The sequence below is a fragment of the Mirounga angustirostris genome, unplaced genomic scaffold (assembly GCF_029215605.1).
Source record: "Mirounga angustirostris isolate CCGP_5_RB_7025 unplaced genomic scaffold, mMirAng1.0.hap1 SCAF_2, whole genome shotgun sequence".
NCBI classification, from domain to species: Eukaryota; Metazoa; Chordata; class Mammalia; order Carnivora; family Phocidae; genus Mirounga; species Mirounga angustirostris.
The window spans coordinates 79,687,773-79,710,664 of NW_026991710.1; the positions used below are offsets into that span (position 1 = coordinate 79,687,773).

Sequence of the window (22,892 nt, forward strand, 5' to 3'; positions counted from 1 at the left end):
AGGATTAGATTGGAGGTGTCATCATAATTTAACTGTATCCTTCACAAATAAACCTTTGGGGAATTTATAATACCTTATTCATAATACAATAGACCACAAAATTGAAAATAAAACCTAATCCTAAGACCTAAATACTTTGGACTTCAGATTCATGAGAAACAGTACTCAGCTAGGCTCAGCTGGGGTAGTGGCAAGCACCTACACATGACCTCTCCAGAATTGCAGTCTTAGAATACTTAGACTTCACAGAGGCTCAGGACTCCAAGACCAACTGTTTCAACAGGCCCAGGTATATACTATAAAGCTCATGACTTTGCCTAAGAAGTGCTAAAATATCACTTCCACTGCATGCTATTGGTCAGAAAAGATACCAGACTAACCAAGATTGGAATGGAGAAGAAAAAGACTCAACTTCTCAATGGCATGAGTAGTAAATAATTTTGTACCAGTATAGACTTACCATAACAAATTACCATAACAAAACTTATAGCAATTGTTTGAGATCAGGCAATGGGTCAGAAGCTGGAACAACTCAAGACTTAGAGAAAGGGACACGAGAGGACAGTTGGTGATAGCTTAAAGGACAGGAGGAAAATGTTATTGGAGGCTGGAGATATAATGTAATGGCAGAGATTTTAACAAAACTAATGCTTGAGATAATGAAGAAAATAATAAATAAGTAGTTTCTAGCTAAGAAAGTTTCCAGGCTGAATATCAAAAGTACCAATTAGTTGTTTTTAGCCGAGTGTGAAGGTATGGAAAGAAAGAGATGAGTTCAAACAGTTGTTTTCAAGAATTTATAAGAAATGAAAGAAATCAAAATTTTCTGGGATTGAAAGTAAAACTTTTCTTCATTCCATCTCTACATATAGCAAAAAGCTCTCAAAGCAAGAAATGGCCTGAGATCAAAGACCAAATCCAGGGTATGACTGTAAGACCCTTTGTTAAGACCTCAGAAAGATTTAAGATGGTACACCATAGAATCTTTCAGTTAAAGAAAAGGCTTCTAAGAATTTTAAGGCCATATGTCATAGACCCTCTTGGATATAATAATAATAATGCTCCTAAGAATCTAAGAGTATCAAAACACAGTGGCGCCAAAGGTGACCCAAAGTAGACAAAGATTTTCCTAAGAAGTACATTTTAGTGTGGGTTTTGTGCAGTGTATTTGATTCTAAGTCATTACAATAAGATACTTACAAAGTAGTTTTGAGAGGGAATTATACAAACCTGGAAAGAAAGAGACAACAGTGCAAAATGAAAAGTGGCTATAGATCCCTCATCTTCTATAGGCTGTAGGCCCCTCATCTTCTATAGGAGAAAACTCCAACTGCAAACACAGCCTACTTTGAGATTTTTTTCTTGCTTCTTGAGGTAATCCTGCATTGCTATATACTTCCCTCTTAGGACCACTTTTGCTGTATTCCAAAGGTTTTGGACCATTGTGCTTTCATTTTCATTTGTTTCCATGTCTTTTTTGATTTCTTCTTTGATTTCCTGGTTGACCCATTCAATGTTTAGTAGCATGTTGTTTAACCTCCTTGTATTTTTGGTCTTTCCAAATTTTTTCTTATGGTTGACTTCTAGTTTCATACTGTTGTGGTCATAAAAGGTACATGGTATGAATTCAATCTTTTTGTATTTGTTGAGGCCTCTTTTATGACCTAATATGTGATCTATTCTGGAGAATCTTCCATGTACACTTGAAAAGAATATGTATTCTGCTGTTTCAGGATGGAATGTTCTGAATATATTTGTTAAGTGCATCTGGTCCAGTGTGTCATTCAAAGCCATTGTGTCCTTGTTACTTTCTATTTAGATGATTTGTCTATTGATGTCAGTGGGGTGTTAAAGTCCCCTACTATTATTATATTATCAATTAGTTCCTTTATGTTTGTTATTATTTTATATATTTGGGTGCTCCCATGTTGGGTACATAAATATTTACAATTGTTATATCTTGTTGTATCAACCCATTGTGGTTATATAATGCCTTTCTTTCTCTTTTTAAAGTATTTATTTTAAAGTCTAGGTTGGGGGCACCTGGGTTGCACAGTTGGTTAAGCGTCCAACTCCAGGCTTTGGCTTAGGTCGTGATCTCAGGGTCGTGAGATTGAGTCCCATGTTGGGCTCCACAATCAGCATGGAATCTGCTTGAGTTTCTCTCTTCCTTTCCCTCTGCTCCTCCTCCCCATGCTCTCGTTCTCTCTCTCTCAAATGAATAAATAAATCTTTAAAATAAGTAAATAAAATATAGTTTATCCAATATAAGTATTGCCACTCTGGCTTCCTTTTGACATCCATTTGCATGATAAATGTTTCTCCACAAGGTTTTGTTGAGAAATCTCCAGCTAGCCTTAAACGTCTTCCCTTGTAAATTAAGAACTTCCTTTGTCTTGCTGCTCTTAAGATTGTGTCTTTATCACTATATTTTGCAAATTTAATTACAATATGTCTTGGTGTGGACCCGCTTTTGTTGATTTTGATTGGAATTCTCTGTGCCTCCTGGATCTGGATATCTGTTTCCTTTCTCAGATTGGGGAAGTCTTCTATTATTTCCTGAAATAAATTTTCTGCTCCCTTTTCTCTCTCCTTCTTCTGGGATTTCTATAATATGAATATTATTACATCTGTTGGAGTCATGAGTTCCCTAAGTCTACTCTTATGTCCCATAATTATTGTTTCTCTCTTTTTCTTCAACTTCATTATTTTCCATTATTTTGTCTTCTAGGTCACTAATTCATTCCTCTGCTTCTTCTGGCCTACTGTTAATTGCATCAAACCCATTTCTAATCTCGTTTATTGTATTCTTCATCTCTGATTGATTCTTTCTTAACTCTTTTATCTCTGTGGTAAGGGTCTCACTAATATCTTCTATTCTTTTCTCAAGCCCAGTGAGTATCATTATGATTGTTGCTTTAAATTCTCCATCAGGCATGTTACTTGTATCTGTTTTGCTTAGATTTCTAGCTGTGTCCTTATCTCGTTCTTTCATTTGGAATAAATTCCTCTGTCTTAGCATTTTGTCTAAGTCTCTGCCTTCTTCTCCATTAGAAAAGCCAGTTATGTCTCCTGCTCCTGAAAGTAGTAGCCTTATGAAGAAGAGGTCATGTAGTGCCCAGGGTATAGTGCTTCATGGAATGTCTCCAGTCATGCTGTGTGCACCCTGCTATTGTGTTTTGGCTGCTCTATCTTTAGGCCAGTTGTCTGTAGAGGCTCTCCCTTCCTGCTGTGGGCAGTGTTTGGTCCCTGGACTGAATGTGGTGAGTTTTAACTAGGTACACTCTAGTCTGCTTGTGAAATGAGACCTGACACCAACTCTGCCAGAAATGAAGCCCTGCAGAACTCTCTAGTCAGGAAATATTGTGTGAACAGGGGCTTCTGGGGGGAGGAGCCTGACCTTCTGGGGGAGGGGCCTGTTGTGCTGGGACTGAAATAAGCTTGACAGAGAAGGGCAGTCCTGCTGAAGCACATAGGGTGGAGCTTGGTGTAAACAAGTTAGGCAGCCAGAAACACAGCCTATTTCTTATAGAAAAGGAAGGATGATTCAAAAGATGGAACCAAGAGCTCAAAGGCAGAACAAAGGACCTTGGAAAATCATTCCAAGGGAACCCAACTGGGCACTAATCAAGGAAATTACAAAATGTGCCTGGTTGGATTTCATAGTTCTTATAGGCCTATGACTGTTATGGGTCTCTAGTTTTCTCTTTTCTGAATAGGAGCATCTAGTATGATTATCCTATCTTTCTCCCATTGCTGTGTTTTGGGATATGTGAGGCAGATAATGTGTGTCTTTAGTTCATAGCTCTTCTGACAGAGAGAAGTCATACTCAAGAAGCTAATCTAAAGTATCACACCCAAGAATTCTCACCTATAGCAATATAGGTCTTAGATAAGAAAATACTGGACTTCAAGATTACACCATAATTACATGAGACTTTGGAGGCCTGGAGAAGGCATGTAGGACAACTGTAAATGTTTTGTGGGCAGAGGGTAGTCTATAGTAAATTAAAGATGGCCAAAAATTCTTTGCTATCCGTGTCATTGAGAGATGAAGTGTCATGCTCTTCTAACATGTGCTGCCCTGAGTAACCTGATTAACAAACAGAATGTGGGATTTCTGACATTAGGAAATAAGCCTTGTACCATCCTGCCAGGTCCTATAGAGTCCTGAGCTACCAAATTAAAAGACCAACTACCCTGGAACAGCAATGCTGAAGCTATGCATGCACTCTGAATGACAGTCTTATCTGAGCTCTGCCTTCCAGCCATCCCACAAAATAGTAAGATACAAAAGAAAACTCTGTGTTTTTAAGCCACCAAGTTTGTTATGCAGCAACACATAACAATACGTTAACATTCATATAAGTTATTTTTGTGCTCAATTCTTAGTTCTGTATACTAAAATATCCAGTGAGAATACTAGAATATGTTTTAGGATATCTCCAAAATAAAATTTTAACAAGAGTGCATTTTATAAGTTAAAATACTGGCAGTGACCACATAGTTGATATATATGTTCACCCATAAAGAGAAATTAGGAAATTTACTGAATAAAGGAAAACAATAGAAAATTACCATTAAGATATATGACCTGTTAAATTGAAATCTTACTAAAATTATACATTATTATTAATCTGTGTTTAGTGTATAGTCAATACTTTTAAAATGTGACTTAAAATGACAACACAAACCACAGAACAAAAAGAATTGTACTTTTTGGTACATCCATCTTGTCAAGAATATTAAGTTATATAACTACATGAATTAATTACTAACCTGGCATTTCCTCTGTCCTGAAGTCCTGTGTGAATCGAGCAGCACTTTGACCAAAAGGAGTACTTTTCAGTATCGGTGTTTTCTTCAAGGAATTGAAAGCAGTTCGAGATTCATTATATGTGCCAGGAGCTGGAGTGATTGATTTCATAGGTACAAATCTCTGGTAAAGAACAAGAAAATATGCCAATGAGAAATGTACTACATAGTACATTTTGATATTTCATGAGTTAAAAGCTGCCTTCTTACTTAATATAACATCTGGAGTTTAATTTATTTCTTAATGGAGTGAAAAAATACAGACGAATTAAGATCTTATACCTATCAAAACATAAAATATATAGTTTTTAGTAAAAACATATATATATTAATACAGTAATGCATTATGTACTTTACTAAGCCAAATAGACATTTTGAAGGAAATTATCTCAAGATGAGATTCTAGATGATAATGTATGGACAATCTTCACATTTAAATTATTCTGCAAGTTAAGATAATAAAAAACTATATGATGTAACATGGCTTCTTTTATGTAATAAAATTAATACAAATTGACAAAGTTCCTTGATATATATATTCAATTAACTCAACAATATCGTTAAATATCTTAAGAAAAAATCTTAGATTCAAGAGATATATAAATCTGGTTTAGCTTATAATATTAAACTTATACATTTATGTTTATTATAAATTTATAAATATTTAACTTAATATTAAATATATATATACATATATATGTAACTGAACTCATGAAGTATAGCACTGTATATTTTTTTAACTTTTTATTTGGAATTAATTTTAAATTTACAGAAAAAATTTGCATGAATAAAAATAATTAAGAAAATACATGCATTATATAATGTTTACCCAGATTCACACACACACACACACACACACACATACACACACAAGCATGCAGCATATATATAGAACCATTTAATGGAAAGTTGTATATGTCATGGCCCTTTATCACTTAATATTTTGGTGTGTATTTACTAAAAATATGGATTTTTTTTTTACATATCTGAAGCACAGTTATCAACTTCAGTAAATGTATCAATGATATAATATTTTTATCTAATCAACTATTCATCTTCCAAATCTGTCAGTTGATCTACTAATGCCTCTATTGCATTTTTCCCCTTCAAGCATATAATTTAGTCTAGGTTCAGATATTGCTTTTAGCCTCCTTTAATATGGGAACATTTCTACAACCTTCCTTTGTGTTCTGTGACTTTGGAAGAATATGGCACCCCATTTTTGTATAATAAAACCATTGTTAGTTGGGACTTCTCTGATGCTTCCTCATGATTATATTCAGGTTATGCATTCCTGGACAGCATACTAAATAGGTGATGTAGCTTTCTCAGAGTATCATATGTAGAGGTACATGATGTCTTTGAACCTCAGTGGTCATTTTAATTTTATAAAATTGAATATTCCCTCTACATTTATTAGTAAGCACTCAACATTCTACTGTAAGCAAGAGCCCTCTTTTCTCCCCCAATTATTCATTTCATTATTTATCTACATATTTATGTATATCCAAACCATATGGAAATACAAATACCATTTTTAACTATTTTTAATTAATTACTGTGGGGTTTTTTTGTTGTTGTTATTGTTGTTTTACCAGTAGGAAGCCCTTTAAGTTGATTCATATGTCCCTATGATATGCCATCATCTTTTTTTTTTTTTGAGACTTTTCTTATTTTGTGACATAACAATATGTTACAGGTTCATCTTCCACCTACTTTGCCCAGTCCCCACCTCTTGGCTTATTTAGCAAGCTGGGATATATATCTATACTATCTACACCTATACCTACACCTATATCTATACACACACATATTAATAAAGACAAATACACATACATATTTTAGGAATCATGAATTCACATCAAACTTTCAATTCAAATCTATCATACAAGGTCCTTTTTCAACTCCTCTAATCCATATTTGTATGTACCCTCTTCCAAGTGAAAACCCTAGTTTACAACATTGGCTTTTTTGCTCAGTGTAATACATCTAAAATAGTCTCATTATTGCTTCACCCATACCATTATACTAAACCAACCTCTTAAAAAGAATTCAAAATTTGTTTGTAATTCTTGCACTCACTATCCCCTCCAACTCCTTCCTATCCAAGACTGATGTAGTCAAATACTGTGGTCACATGGATTATTCTTTTTCCCCCCTTCAACATGGCTAAACGTATTCACTTAAAATACAGTGGTACATTTGTTTCTATTCACTTTCAGTTTTAGGGGTTTCTTTTAAGCCTTTCCATTCTTTTCTATTTATTTTTATTTTTGAATATATGGAACATTGACATGTTTCTAAAAGACAAATATGTATTTTAAAAAGTACACTCAAAGGCTTTCGAGGAAAAGATGGCAGAGGAGTAGGGGACCCTATTCCAACTGGTCCCCAGAATTGAGCTGGATATCTACCAGACCACTCTGAACACCCATGAAATCAGCCTGAGATGTACAAAGATCTGGATCTCTACAAACAGAATTTCACAGGTGGTTGGTTTCAAAGTACGAAGCAGGGAGCTGTGATTCTGCAGGCAGATATCAGAGGACAAACAGCAGCAGGAGGGACCCTGGCCGTGGGCATCCTACACCGCTGGTAAGTGATAGCCTCCCCTGCTGGGAATGGGGCACAGACTCACAGATCAGTAGCGGCGGGGAAAGGACTTTAGGGCAGCCCCTCCCCCATGGAAACCAGAGCAGTGGGGCCACGCGTGTGAACTGGGAGTGGCTGGAGGTTTTAGAAGCACAAAGGGCAGAGACAAGCCCCGACCTGGAGGCGAGGACTGGGAGCACTGCTGAGGGGTGCACAACCCAGGATGCTGCAGTTTATAGCAGCACAGACAAAAAAGGAGAGAGTGTGGCCTAGAGAGCTCATTGAAGAACAGACTGCGATCTCTCTGCTCTGAGGCAGACGGTTGGAAATGGTCTCTTCTGCGGAAAGACACGGAAAGCCGCCAGGGAAAGCCACCAGAGAACAAAAGCCCCAAAAAACTGGTTTCCACTGAGCCCATCCCCCACCACAGGGGGCAGCGCAACTCTGCCCCAACAGGGTTGCCTGAGTGACAGCATGGCAGGCCCCTCCCCCAGAAGACAGGCTGGGAAAACAAGAGGCCAGCAACCCTAAGGTCCCTAGAAAACAGGTGCATCTTGCTTGGGTTGTGGTCAATAATTTGGACTCTGTACATTCCCTCAACTACCCATCAATAGAATGACTAGGAGGAGGAACCCCCAAAATAGGAAAGACTCAGAGGTTATGACTTATGCCACAGATTTACAAATAGATTCAGATATAACCAAGATGTTGGAGATGGAGTTCAGGCTAGCAATTGTGAAGATAATAGCTAGAATGGAGAAATCAATTAATGGCAACATAGAGTCTCTAAGGGCAGAAATGAAAGCTGAATTGGCAGAACTTAAAAATGCCATCAGTGAGATCCAATCCAATCTAGATAATCTAACAGCTAGGGTAAGTGAGGCAGAAGAATGAATTAGTGACCTAGGAGACCATTTAATAGATAAAAAGGGAAAAGAGGAGGCCAGGGAAAAACAACTCAGAATCCATGAAAAAAGAATCAGAGAAATAAGTGACACCATGAAGCGTTCCAATGTCAGAATTATTGGGATCCCACAGAGGGTGGAGAGAGAGAGAGGACTAGAAGATATATTTGAGCAAATCGTAGCTGAGAGCTTCCCTCACCTGGAGAATGAAACAAACATTCGTGTCCTAGAGGCAGAGAGGACCCCTCCCAAGATCAAGGAAAACAGGCCAACACCCTGGCATGTAATAGTAAAACTCGCAAATCTTAGAACCAAGGAAACAATCTTAAGGGCAGTTAGGGGGAAGAGATTCCTTCCACACAGAGGGAGGAACATCAGAATAACGTCAGACCTCTCCAGAGACTGGCAAGCCAGAAAGGCCTGGCAAGACATATTCAGGGTACTAAACGAGAAGAACATGCAGCCAAGAATACTTTATCCAGCAAGGCTTTCATTTAGAATGGATGGAGAGATGCAGAGCTTCCAAGACCGGCAGAAACCATACACAAAGATAAACTCAAAGTGGATGAAAGACCTCAATGTGAGACAGGAATCCATCAAAATCCTAGAAGAGAATATAGGCAGTAACCTCTTTGACATCGGCCACAGCAACTTCTTTCAAGATACATCTCCAAAAACTAGTGAAACAAAAGCAAAAATGAACTTTTGGGACTTCATCAAGATAAAAAGCTTCTGCACAGCAAAGGAAACAGTCAACAAAACAAAGCGGCAACCCACAGAATGGGAGAAGATATTTGCAAATGACACTACAGATAAAGGGCTGGTATCCAAGATCTATAAAGAAATTTTCAAACTCAAAACCCAAAAAACAATCAAGTCAAAAATGGGCAGAAGACATGAACAGACAGTTCTCTGAAGAAGACATACAAATGGCTAACAGAGACATGGAAAAATGTTCATCATCATTAGCCATCAGGGAAATCCAAATCAAAACCACATTGAGATACCACCTTATACCAGTTAGAATGGCAAAAATGGACAGGGGAAGAAACAACAAATGTTGGAGAGGTTGTGGAGAAAGGGGAAGCTTCTTACCTTGTTGGTGGGAATGCAGTTGGTACAGCTACCTTGGAAAACAGTGTGGAGTTTCCTCAAAAAATTAAAAATGGAGCTACCCTATGACCCAGCAATTGCACTCTTAGGTATTTACCACAAAGACATAGATACAGTGAAAAGAAGGGCCATGTGCACCCCGATGTTCATAGTAGCAATGTCCTCAATAGCCAAACTGTGGAAAGAGCCAAGATGCCCTTCAACAGATGAATGGATAAAGAAGATGTGGTCCATATATACAATGGAATATTACTCAGCCATCAGAAAGGATGAATACCCAACTTTTACATCAACATGGATGGGACTGGAGGAGATTATGCTAAGTGAAATAAGTCAAGCAGAGAAAGTCAATTATCATATGGTTTCACTTATTTGTGGAACATAAGGAATAGCATGGAGGACATTAGGAAAAGGAAGGGGGAAATGAAGGGAGGGAGATCGGAGGGAGAGATGAACCATGAGAGACTATGGACTCTGAGAAAGAAACTGAAGGTTTTAGAGGGGAGGGGAGTGGGGGATGGGTTAGCCCAGTGATGGGTATTAAGGAGGGCACGTACTGCATGGAGTACTGGGTGTTAGATGAAAATAATGAATCATGGTCACCACATCAAAAACTAATGATGTATTGTATGGTGACTGACATATCTTAATAAAATAAAATTTTTTTTTAAAAAAAGTATACTCAAAGACATGCTACTCCCTTCATTTCCCTTCCACTTCATGGATGCTGTACCACCAGAGGAAAATAGTCCAAATTTGAAACATTTGCTTATTTTCATGGTATAGAAATTATTAGTCACACTATCATGTGGCTAATCTCATGCTACCATTATAACATCAACCAACATACAAAACTGGAAAAATTAACAGTTGGTTCCTGCAAGCCAATAGAAATGCAGCATACCAGCACTTCCATTCCATCTCTTTACTATCCCTTGTAGGTAATCAACTTCATTGTTTTCTGGTTTATCTTTTATGTGTTTAAATAAAAATAAGTAGTTATGTGTATGTTTTATTTTTTTCTTTTCCATTTTGTTATTGAAGTTTAATTAACATACAGTGTTATATTAGTTTCAGGCATACAATATAAGGGTTGTATAATTCTATATATTACTCAGTGCTCATCATGATAAGTATATTCTTAATCTCCTTTATTTCATCCATCCTCCCACCCACCTCCCCTCTAGCAACCACAAGCTTATTCTCCATATTTAAGAGTCTGGGGGCAGGGGAGGTTGTTGTTTGTCTCTTTTTTTCATTGTTAGTTCATTTGTTTTGTTTCTTAAATTCCACATATGAATGAAATCATATGGTATTGTCTTTGTCTGACTTATTTCTCTTAGCATTACACCCTCTATGTCCATTCATGTCATTGCAAATGGCAAGATCTCATTCTTTTTTATGGCTGAGTAATAGTCCAGTGTGGTGTGTGTGTCTGTATGCTTATGTGTGTCTGTGTGTGTGTATACACACACATACCACTTCTTTATTCATTCATCTATTGATGGACACTTGGGTTGCCTCCATATCTTGGCTATTGCAAATAATGCTGCAATAAAAATTCCCAAATAGACATTTTTCCAAAGACAAATGCCAAACAGACACAAGTAAAGATGTTCAACATCACTAATCATCAGGGAAATGCAAATCAAAAATCACAAACTTACACCCACCAGAATGGCTAGAATAAAAAAGACAAGAAATAATGTGTTGGTGAGGATGTGGAGAAAAAAGGAATCCTTGTGCACTATTGGTGGGAATGTAAATTGGTGCAGCCACTGTAGAAAACAGTGTGGAGGTTCCTCAAAAAATTAAAAATAAAATTAGCCATATGATCCAGCAATTCCACTACTGGGTATTTACCCAGGGAAAATAAAGACACTAACTTGAAAAGATATATGCACCCTTCTACTTATTGCAGCATTATATGCATGTTTCTCACTTTCCTTTCTTTCTTATACAAAAGGAATACTGATTCCTGGGCCCTGTTCTGGATGAATTGAATCAGTCTCTGGAAAAGAGAAAAGAAGGCACCTGAGTATCAAAATGTGGTAAAATTCCCCAGGTGTTTCTAATACACAGCAAGATTGAGTACCATTGTTGTAAAAGAAGTCTTATGTTTTAAAAACTAATGAGGGGGAAATCGGAGGGGGAGATGAACCATGAGAGACTATGGACTCTGAGAAACAAACTGAGGGTTCTAGAGGGGAGGGGGGTGGGGGGACGGGTTAGCCTGGTGATGGGTATTAAAGAGGGCACGTACTGAATGGAGCACTGGGTGTTATATGCAAACAATGAATCATGGAACACTACATCAAAAACTAATGATGTAATGTATGGTGATTAACATAACAATAAAAAAAGAAAAGAAGCAAAAAATAAAATAAAAAAATAAAATAAAAAATAAAAAATAACAGTTGAAGATCTAAGGAAATTCAATGCATTTAGATAAAATACCAAGTAACTCCTTAAATCAATAACTAAAATAAGTATCCCAGAAAAATATCTGTTTCTATAAACCAAAAATTATGTGTTCTAAATCTACCTTGTTAATTGCATTATTGCTTTTTCTATCAGTCATTAAATATATACATTCATATTCAACCAACCACTAACACTACCCCTAGCAGGTGGTCCTGTTGGTTTTAATTCTTCCATATCTTTCACCCCAGGCTCATTATTGTTTTCTTCATCATCCCTTTAAACAAAATTGATATCATATTCTTTTCCATTTCTGAAAATATATTTAAAATTTTGTAATTGGTGCCAAGTGATATCAAATAAGGACTACGTGTTAGAGGAATAGAAACAGCATAAGAAGTGAGGGTTCTGGTTATAAAAAATGATATTTTTTAAAAAATCAAGGACACACACACAACATCCTGTTCTCACACATCTGTTTTGTGTAGTACCTTAAGTACTATCAAGTCGCTCAAGGCAGACACCTGGTATTCATTCTTGATTCTTCCCGGTCCCTCAGCCCAGCATCTAACCCATTAAAAAGTCATGTTAATTATGTCTCCAAAAATATACCTGCAATCCATCTCCTTGTCTCCAAGGTGGTGCCTCTTAAGTACAATGAAACCAAAGTAGTAACCTGTAGTCATCTGAAAGTTAATAACCTTCCTGAGTTAAGATAAATTAATCAGAGCTGTATGTACTACAGTTGGATAAATACTGCAACTACTTTGATCTAGAAGCTGCCACATTATAAAAGTTTGCTGGTATTAAACTGCCATGGAAATATCTTAGATACCTTCAAGTTGCCTTGGTGTATACCCTGGAGAATGTGATACAATTACTGTGAAATAGACTCTTGCATCACAAATAAAGAGCCTAGTTGCAGTTGTAGATATGATCTATCCCCACCCTCCACAGAGAGTCTTCAGAACCTTCTCTGAAAAATATGCATGCCCGTAAAGATTACATGTTAATACTCTACCTATTCATTGGCAGAGTATATTTTAAAACTCAGACTAAATCTCTTATAAGGTAAACTGAACATTCACATATACAAATTTAAAATGTTTAATAGATGGTTTCAATTCAAATATTCACCTTTGCTTGTTAATATTATAATCTTATTTCATTTCATTTTAGCCAATTTTTTGGCAATATGATTGGCCCCATCCATGTCTATTTCCAATTTGCTTACATATCCCTTTTTTTTTATGATCTCCCTAAACACCATCAGATTTGTTGCTGGCTTCACATTGTATCTCTTATGCTTTATGCATGAAAATGACTGTAGAACATTATTACCTGGGATTGAGAAAGAAAAGCAGGTGATGCATCATTTACACTTGGTATCATACTTTCAGCCTTCTGAAATTGACTTTTAATGTCATATTTTCCAGGCCCTGGGACTCCCTAAATTACAGAAAGGAAAAATACATGTGCTCATTAAGAAAGCATCTATAGTACCTAAGGGAACAGTTGGCTAAATATATGAACCAAAACTACAGGATTTTTAAGCAAATTCCTATATGATATTACCAAAGCACTTCAGTAAAAGGCAAGCCAGAACAAACTTCTTAAGAGAAACAACAAAAAAATTTCCCTTAGCAAAGCTTCCTAGGAACCTGAAAACACACTACCTGAAACTTTGCTGCCCTCTACTGATAGAGCACAGAAAAAATTATCTACTTCCCATAATTAAACATTACAACGAATAAAGGTGGCTTCTGTATTTCTTCTATTTAAATGTATACAACCAAATCTTCTCTAAGAAAATATTTCACTGTCTTTTCAAATTTCTGTTAGTCAATAGGCTACTTTGTTTCCAACAAATAAGCTTCAGGATATATTTTATTTCAAATAAAATGTTAAAAAATGTGACATTAAGTTTTAACCAGATACTTTACAATAGATAAAAATTAATTCAGTAAATACTGGGATTGACTTTTATTATCTTAGTTAAACATACATAACTTTATATGTATAAATATATATCAAGAATTTAAACACATGTATTATATATATTTATCAAATATATACAAGAAGTGCTATTTAAAAATATACCAAGAAGTGCTATATATTAATCACCAAATACTTTAATTACCTTGATAGAGTATCTTTTATAGTATAAAAAAGTTTCAAATCTTCTGTTTCATCTATACCTCCTCTAGTTCTATAGTTAAAAGAATTATTCCTTAATTTATGAATTACATACTTGGGTGTATAGTAAAATTCCCTCAGCAAATTCTGTCATCCCTATCATTATTATATGTCCAAAACCAACCATTTCTCTCCACCTTCACATACACCACTCTGATCCAAGCCTCCATCTTTCACCAGGATCACTGTGAAATCTTCCTGACCGCCCCCCTGCTTCCACCCTTGTCCTCCTTCAGTCTATTTTCAACATAGCAGCTAGTGATGGATCCAGCTAGACTGCACCACTTGCCTTCTCAAATCCATCCAATACCTTGCAATCTCACTGTGAACAAAAATCAAAGTCCTTAATATGATATGAATTTCACCCCCAGACACATTATCACCACTCTAACCTAATCTCCTATTACTCTCACATTTCCATTCACTCCATTTATCGCAAAGATCAGGCATATATCAACCTGAGGACCTTTGCACTCTGTCTGGGATGTTCTCCTAAATAGCTCCACAGCTCACTCCTTCATTTCAGTCATGTCACTATTCAGTGTTACCTTATTAATTAGTCATGACTACTTCCAAGCCACCCAATCTAAAATTTAACTGCCTCCTCCAAATAATTCCCACCTGCTTTCCTACCTATTTTTTAACCTTATCATTTTTTACTATCCAAAATATAATTTTCTGCTAATTTGTAAGCTCCAACAGGGCAGTTATTGTTTTATTTGCTGCTGTATCTTTAGAGTACAGAGGAGTATAGGGAGCATAGCAGATGCTCAGTAAATATTTGCCAAAAAAATATGGATGGATGCATGAATGCATGAATGCATGCACTGAATCCTACATTTTCACTGATCATCTAATGGATTTGGAGATATGTTCCTCTGGGAAATAATGTGGCTTCAGATAAGAACATTAGCCACTTCTAATAATAGTAAAATATCTTAAAGCCCACATATTTAATTTATATTTAATTACAATAATAATAATAATACTTAGGAAATTTTTATTTAGGAGCAATTCTTATACATAAGAACCTTTTCGTATTAATAGGTTTGATTCTAAAATTTTATGCAAAGGTCCATGTTATCTTGTCTCAAATGAACAAATCTATGCCATTATTTGGTGGTTGGTAGAATAGATGCACTTTGGCTGTGGCATGTAAGATTGTTTTTAAATCTATGAACTTGAAATAAGTTAGGTTTAGAATTAAAGAAACTTCTACAGAATTCTGTGTTTATAAAAACCTATGAGATACAAATCAAATATAGAAATATAGAGAGCATAGCTTCAGATACACAATATTAATCTATTTTCTTGAACTTTACAGGTATGCTATATCCATCTTCTCCATATAGGCAGGCTTGATAAAAAATACTCAGCTACTGACACACTGAGATAACCTTCCTACTGTTATAAACAGTAGTATAAGTGGCCATTACTATGGATCACAGGGAAAAGACTGTGAATAATTAGATAAGTGAATCTAGTCTTGGGAACTATTTTGCATTAAAGGAGAAATGAAATCTTGACCTCTTTAATGAGTACTTCTTTTTCCTTTTTTACTGTTTTTTCAAAAAGTTCCTAATGTTACTGAACTTTTTTTTCACTAAAATAAGATATAACAGTACAATTAGGCTTCTAAAAAGTTAAGCTTAGGATATAGTAAGCCAATTAAAAATTTTTTAAAATAGAAGACAATGACCACTCAAGACAAGCCTCCATTTATGACAATATAAAGGTGGAAAGACTTTGAGAAGACCAAACCCTAGGCACAGGCTGAAAATGCTACAATGTTTATTCTGCTTTTTCAAATTGTTATCAACAGACCACCTGCATTAGTATCCACCTATTAAATACATAGCCCCCTCCCCCAGAGTGTCTCATTTGAGATCTAGTGGATCAGAATTTTGTTGGGTAGAGGAATCTACACTTTTAACAGGCCTCACAGATGATTCTCATGCATAATAAAGAACCACAGCTCAGTCCAAAAGAGGTCACTATTACAGCATCTTCTGCTAAACACATACATCCCAAGGAAGAAGGCCTAGACCTTAGGAGTATTCTGCACTGGGAACAGAGGTTAAAGATTACTGGAGCAGGTTGTTTATGGCATCTTTTCATGTGTAACCTAATAAAATGGGCTTCTTGCTTCAAATAAAAACTGGGGTATAATTATCCATTTGATGATCAGATGGCATACAAGCATTAGGAGGACTAGGGGAAGCCACACGATTTTACCTTCACTCCTCTACCTTGGAGTCACCATCAATGATGATTATTTTTTTCATTAAAAATACTAAAAGTTTACTATGTGCAAAGCACTGGTATATAGTAATAAATAAAGCATGGGGTCTGCTTTTGAGAAGTTGACACTAGATTAGTGGTTCTAAACCCAAGCTGTACATGACAATCCTCTGAGGAACTTATAAAAATAACAATGACTCATTCCACCATATCCAAATTAAAGCCATGGAAATGAGACCCAGGTGCTTTTTTTTTTTTTTAAAGATTTTATTTATTTATTTGACAGAGAGAGACACAGCGAGAGAGGGAACATAAGCAGGGGGAGTGGGAGAGGGAGAAGCAGGCTTCCCGCTGAGCAGAGAGCCCGATGTGGGACTCGATCCCAGGACCCTGGGATCATGACTGAGCCGAAGGCAGACGCTTAACGACTGAGCCACCCAGGCGCCCCCCTTTTTTTTTAATTTAAAAAAAAAATTGATTCTAACGTGCAGTCAGGATGGAGACCTAAATTGGTTTAAAACTCACATTGCTAGGCCTCATCCAAGTGCAATCACTTTCCAAAAGTTTTGTAACCACCATTGTTTCCTAGGGTTTGAGAGTCCCCTTCATGTAAATAAGGACTACAGTGAGACCAGGTTACCAGGTATATCTTTCAGCTCACATTCTATAATTTTAACTTCTGCAACCATATTTTTAATTTTCTAATTCTCTAAATCTTTATTCACACTTGCATTATCCTCCATCTTTCCAAGGATATTAATTATAATTTTATTTATAATTCTGTTCTCTTTATTGTCTTTTTTTCTTGGAGTTTTATTGATTAGGGGTTTTTTGTTTGTCTTTCTCTGTGTTTCTCATTGGAAGATTTCCTCAAATGTCTGGTGATTTCTTTCTCCCCATTCAGATTTAAGAGTAAGCCACTAAAAGAGTTGGTTGAAAAATCCATATATGGATAGATTTGACTTGAAACCTATTGGACTTCATTATGCTGTGATGGAATCATAATTCAGCCTTTGCATTAGTAGGCCCCAAAATGTCAGTCTTTTTCTCAAGTCTGGCTGACAAGTTAGGTGAGTGGGGAAAGGTACCTGGAACTCTCCTCCATTCTATGTATAAACTTTCACTTACACCCTCCATTTTCTTCTTGACTTATTTTTAATTATGAAAAATTAAAAACATGCAAAAAAACATAGAGAATAGTGTAAGAAATTCCCCTATACCCATCACCCAGGGATAATAATTCTCAACTCATGGGTGCCTGGGTGGCTCAGTTGGTTAAGCGACTGCCTTCGGTTCAGGTCATGATCCCGGGTCCTGGGATCGAGTCCCACATCGGGCTCCCGGCTCAGCAGGGAGCCTGCTTCTCCCTCTGACCCTCCCCCCTCTCCTGCTGTTTCTCTCTCGCTCGCTCTCTAATAAGTAAATAAAATCTTGGGGAAAAAATAAATAAATAAATAATTCTCAACTCATGTCCAAATTTGTTTCCTAATCCTCCCAACTTCCCCAATTCTCACTCCAATGATGTAGAGGCAAATCCAAAATATCATAATTTTATCAATACATACTTCATTCTGCATGTATTTCCAAAAAATAAGGGACTCTTTAACATAAACACAAAACCATTTTTCTATCTTAAAAAAAATCAACAATGATTTGGTTCCTTATTTACTCTGTTCTAATTTTTGTGACTGCCTCATAAATTTATGTGATAAATATACATATATATTTTTCTATATGTTTATCTGAATCAGAACCCAATTAAAGCCCATACTTAGCAGGGGTCAATGTTTTTAAGTCTCTTATAATCTATAGTTTTCTTCTCTATCACTTTATTTTTTTCTTTCATTTTATTTGATGAAAAAGCTAAGTTTTTGTCCAATTTTTGAGCATTTCCCACAGTTTGTATTTTCGTGACTAAATATCTATGTCTCCTGTCCCTCATACTTCTGTAAACCAGCAGTTTGATATAAGGGGTAGATTCTAATTCAATTTTTTGTCAAGATTACTTCATAGGTGGTGCTGTATACTTCCACCAGGAGGCATATATAATAGCTGGTTCTTTCCATTCTGCAACATTAGCAGTCATTAATGATTACTGACTAGATGCAGTAATTTAGTAGGGGTTCCAAAATGATAATATAATTCCACAGTTCCTTTTTATTTGTTGCCTGAAATACTTCTGTAACTGAAATGCTTCTATAAAGAGAGACTTCTCTCAACAATTGTTTAGTTACCCAAGGTGTTCACATAGGAAAAGCAAGATAAATACTTAGGGTTTTTTTCCTCTTTTTTTTTACCAGTTTCAAAATACCAAGCAGATTCTTGCATCTTCCAATACCAATCAATGAGTTTTTAAAATTCTAATTTTAAACTCATGGATTAAATATATTTGTATTATTCTTTGATACTGAAATTATCCCATCTTCAGCTGGTGGGAACTTATTTAAATGAGCCCCTATGTCCTTTTGACATGACCCCCAGTAGCCTTTCATAGCTCCCTACTTTCTGGTATGACAAGATTCTTCAGGTTCTTCAGATATAATTCCTGCTCCAGACCTAGAATTAGGCATTTCTCCAAGGAGCTGTAATTCTTTTTATCTGGAATCTAGGAATACCCTCCATTTTTGTTACATCATCTCATCCCTTTCCTCTCTTCTCTCAGTGTTCGTAAGTCCAGAGACTATCTCATTGGATTTCTCCACCAACAGACCTCACATCTTCTCCTGGAGTGGGGATGAGGAAGTCACCTAGCTATAAGAGATTGTGCTTCCTATCCAGATTATCACCAGTCCTGCTGTTTTCAGTCCCACCTGCCACCTCCAAAGTAATTGATATTCCTGGGCTTTTTGAAGGTACTGTAAGATGAACTAGATTTCTTGTCGGCATTCCTCTCTGAAGATATTTACTTAACAGCTTTCTCTATTCTACTATTTCACATTTACCCGTCAGCTTTCCATATTTGAAAACTGAAGACATCTTTTATCTATTATCATCTCTTCTCCCATTCTTTTTGTGTTTGTAGTATTGCACCTTCCTTATTCTTTTACTTATTAATTTAGTGGGGCTTTGGGAGTGTTATGGGCCAAACTGTATCTCTCCAAGATTCATATTTTGAAGTCTTAACCCCCAGTACTTCAGAATATAATTGTATTTGGAGATAAAGTCTTTAAAGATATAATTAAGTTAAAATAAAGTTTTTAGGGTGGGCCCTAATTCTGTATGACTGGTGTCTTCATAAGAAAAGGAATTTTGAACATAGACATGAGTGTCCACAGAGGAAAGGCCATGTGAAGACACAAAAAGAAGATAGCCATTTACAAGCCAAGGACAGAGGTCTCAGAAGAAATCACTGCCAACACCATGATCTCAGACTTCTAGCCTCCAGAACTATGAGAAAATAAATTTCTTCTGTTTATGCCTCCCAGTCTGTGGTACTCAGTTATAACATTCCTAGCAAACTAATGGAGGGAGGAACCTAAGATATAAGCACAGATTCAATCTACCTTGTTCAAACAGAAGTCTGTCTATCCCATTCTACAAAACTAAAAAATATATTTTATGAAGATAGAAATGTAGCAGAAAATATAACAATGGTACCCACCAAGTCTAATAAGAGTTGTGCTGATGGTAATTTTGAGAAGGAAAAAATCAACTTTACACCTCTGACAAATAACAGTTCAATAACACTAACTGAATAGATGGGATTATAAAGATAGACTGATGAATACCACCCGTAACTCTTGATATTTCTGCATCTCTCTTTGAAATACTGAAGATAGTTTGCAAGCTCTCTCATATTTGCACAGAACATAATAGTATGCATATAGTACCTGAAACTATGCCATGGAATTAAAACTGATTATTCCAATATAGAACTCAAAAAATACTAAAAATGACAAAATTATAATGGTTATCAAATAAGGTTTGGTGTAATAAGATCCACAGAGAAGTCTAATGTTAAGATTTTAAGGTTTTCATTTGTTTCTATACTTTAGTTTCACATCTAATTTAATTGTTACCTGTTCTGCCAGTATAATTTTGGAAGTGGCCTTGTTCTAAAGTTTATCCACATATATCCATGCTATAATGCTAGGACATTGCACAAAGGGTGTATGAGGGGATGGGGAGGTACTTAAGGTCTTTTTACTAGCATACATCTAGGTATCACAGAAAGGTTTTATTGTAGTTTAGAGGCATTTCTTAGTCTATAAAACTCTCACTTCTGCAATCAATACTTTCTTAGGTAGTGCTTTTTGTTCTCCTATCTTTGATCCTTCTTCCAAACAAAATGAAGAAACATTAATTCCCTATATTTACTGAGCACCACTGTGTGGCAGGCACTATACTTGATATATTCTTAGGTTATCTTTAATCCTTAAAAATCCTGCAAGATGGACAACATTACTCAAGTTTGCCCCATAGGGAAAATAAGATCCACAGAGATTTAATAACTTAGCTTTAAACACAACTAGTAGGGGCAAAAACTAAACGAAGTTCCGAGTAACTACAAAGGCCCTCTTTTTTTTTTTTTTTCCCGAGGAGTATTACAAAAGATCAGTATTGCAGACATCATGACAAAAATGATAGAAAAAATATGTATTAACCTATTATAGGAACATGCCCTACTTTATATATTCTGGAATGCAGCCAGAATAGTGACTCCAGCTAATATCATATGGATTAGAAAAACTAGGCAACTGAGCCCAGCAAAACCAGAGAATCATTGTACTTGTGAAGGTTAATTCCAGTAGGCCTGGAATTAGTATAAATTGTTTTACTAAAGTATCTATAAGGCACTGATCCCTGGTCAAGGTATGAAACTGACTAATAGTCTTGCTTTGCAATTATGGCTCCCATGAGTTTCAGAGTGGTTTGTATCAGCTTGTTAGCTTTTTTCATTGATAACAAGGACATTGATGATTTACACCTGGCCTCGGTGAGACTCCTGGAGGGCTTTACTGTTGGTACTGGTTATGCAGCAAAATATCCTATGTGGCCAGCAGAGTACAAGAAACTGTGGAAAGACTCCATTTGCGCTCCCAGATTCTGAGCTGTTCATGCACGTGTCTATTATCAAGACATAATGCATAATGCATAATGCATGCCTTGGCGTGGTCTTAGAGAAGGAAGACAATTAGAGCTCACTCTAATCTCTCTGGAACCCTTGTAGCCTTTAAAAACAAAGAATATTCTTACTTTAAAGATGTTGCTATTTGTGTTTTGGGGTTTTTTTTCTGCAATAAACTTACATTTAAGGATTGTCCTTTTGGGCCGAGTCTCCTTTGGCAATCCAGCCCTATGTGCCACTATTAGTGCAATCATGAAAAATAACAAATTGTTCTTTTGTTGTTATATTGTTGTTGTTTTAGACATTACATTTTAGGGTGACTGGTTATGCAGCAAAAGATGACAGAAACAACAACTGATATTTACTAAGCACCTACTATTTGTCAGGCATTACTTCAGTTCAAGACAAGAAAACTGGGCCACAAAGAAATTACTTCCAAAAGCAACAGAGCTTGTGAGCAGATGAGATAGATACTACTGGTTGCTACCACAATCGCAATTTCCACCCTCCCTTTCCACTACCTTCTGCCAGAGAGGGGTGGCCATGTGACATAGTTCTGGCTAATGAATATAAGCGCTTGTCTGATAGAGAAAATAGAAGTTAGAGCAGGACTGACAGAAAGAAAAGTTCAATTTTGAAATGCTGGTTTTGTAGTTGTTATAAAACATCAAGGTAGAGATGTCATATGGACAGTAATTCATAGAAGACTGGAGCTCAGTGGAGAGTTCAGGGTGTCAATACATACTGGAAGCAATCTGCAAATTTGGAAATGATCAGTACAAATAGGTGGTACCTAAAGCCATGAAACTAAATGTGGTTTCTGGGAAAATTATATAAAGAAAGGGCTTAGAATATTATGCAAGATTTATGTGATTCTTTTAGATTATATTATATATTTTATTATTTTAATTTTATCCGTCTTAATATCATTAATTTTTTAATGGCCCATATGAATTAATGAATCATTCTAATCCTAGACCTTATTCTAACAATTTTTCAATCATTTACCATACTCTTCAGCTAATATCTAGACCGAATATTTTGGCAACACTGATGATTATTCCATTTTCCAGAGCTGAATTAACATATGTATTCTAATTCCTAAAAACAAGATGATATTCAGCATCCTTTTTCTAATAGGAAAAACAAATTTATGTAATATAAATATAATACAATAAGGAGAAACAAATTTAAAAGCAACTTAAAAGGACATAATATAATAAGGACATAATACAATAAGGAGAAACAAATTTATAAGCAACTTAAAAGGAAAGTTTGCAACTTAAAAATTTTCAGCATGCTTATATCAACATAATTTTTGCTATTTGATTATACTTGGCACTATATTCTTTTTTTTAATTTTTTTTTTTTTAGATTTTATTTATTTATCAGAGAGACAGAGGCAGGCAGAGGGAGAAGCAGGCCCCTTGCTGAGCAAGGAGCCCGATGTGGGACTCGATCCCAGGACTCTGGGATCATGACCTGAGCCGTAGGCAGACGCTTAACTCACTGAGCCACCAAGGCGTCCCCTTGGCACTATA

General features: G+C 36.0%; 1 protein-coding gene across 1 annotated transcript in view; it reads right to left on the minus strand.

Moving 5' to 3' along the window:
- STPG2 (sperm tail PG-rich repeat containing 2) overlaps positions 1-22,892 on the minus strand; it is a 325,579-nt gene that overhangs the window by 190,692 nt on the left and 111,995 nt on the right. The window contains exon 6 of the mRNA XM_064582835.1: positions 4,780-4,939. Within this exon, the coding sequence (XP_064438905.1) occupies positions 4,780-4,939 (160 nt within the window). The remainder of the gene's footprint in view (positions 1-4,779; positions 4,940-22,892) is intronic.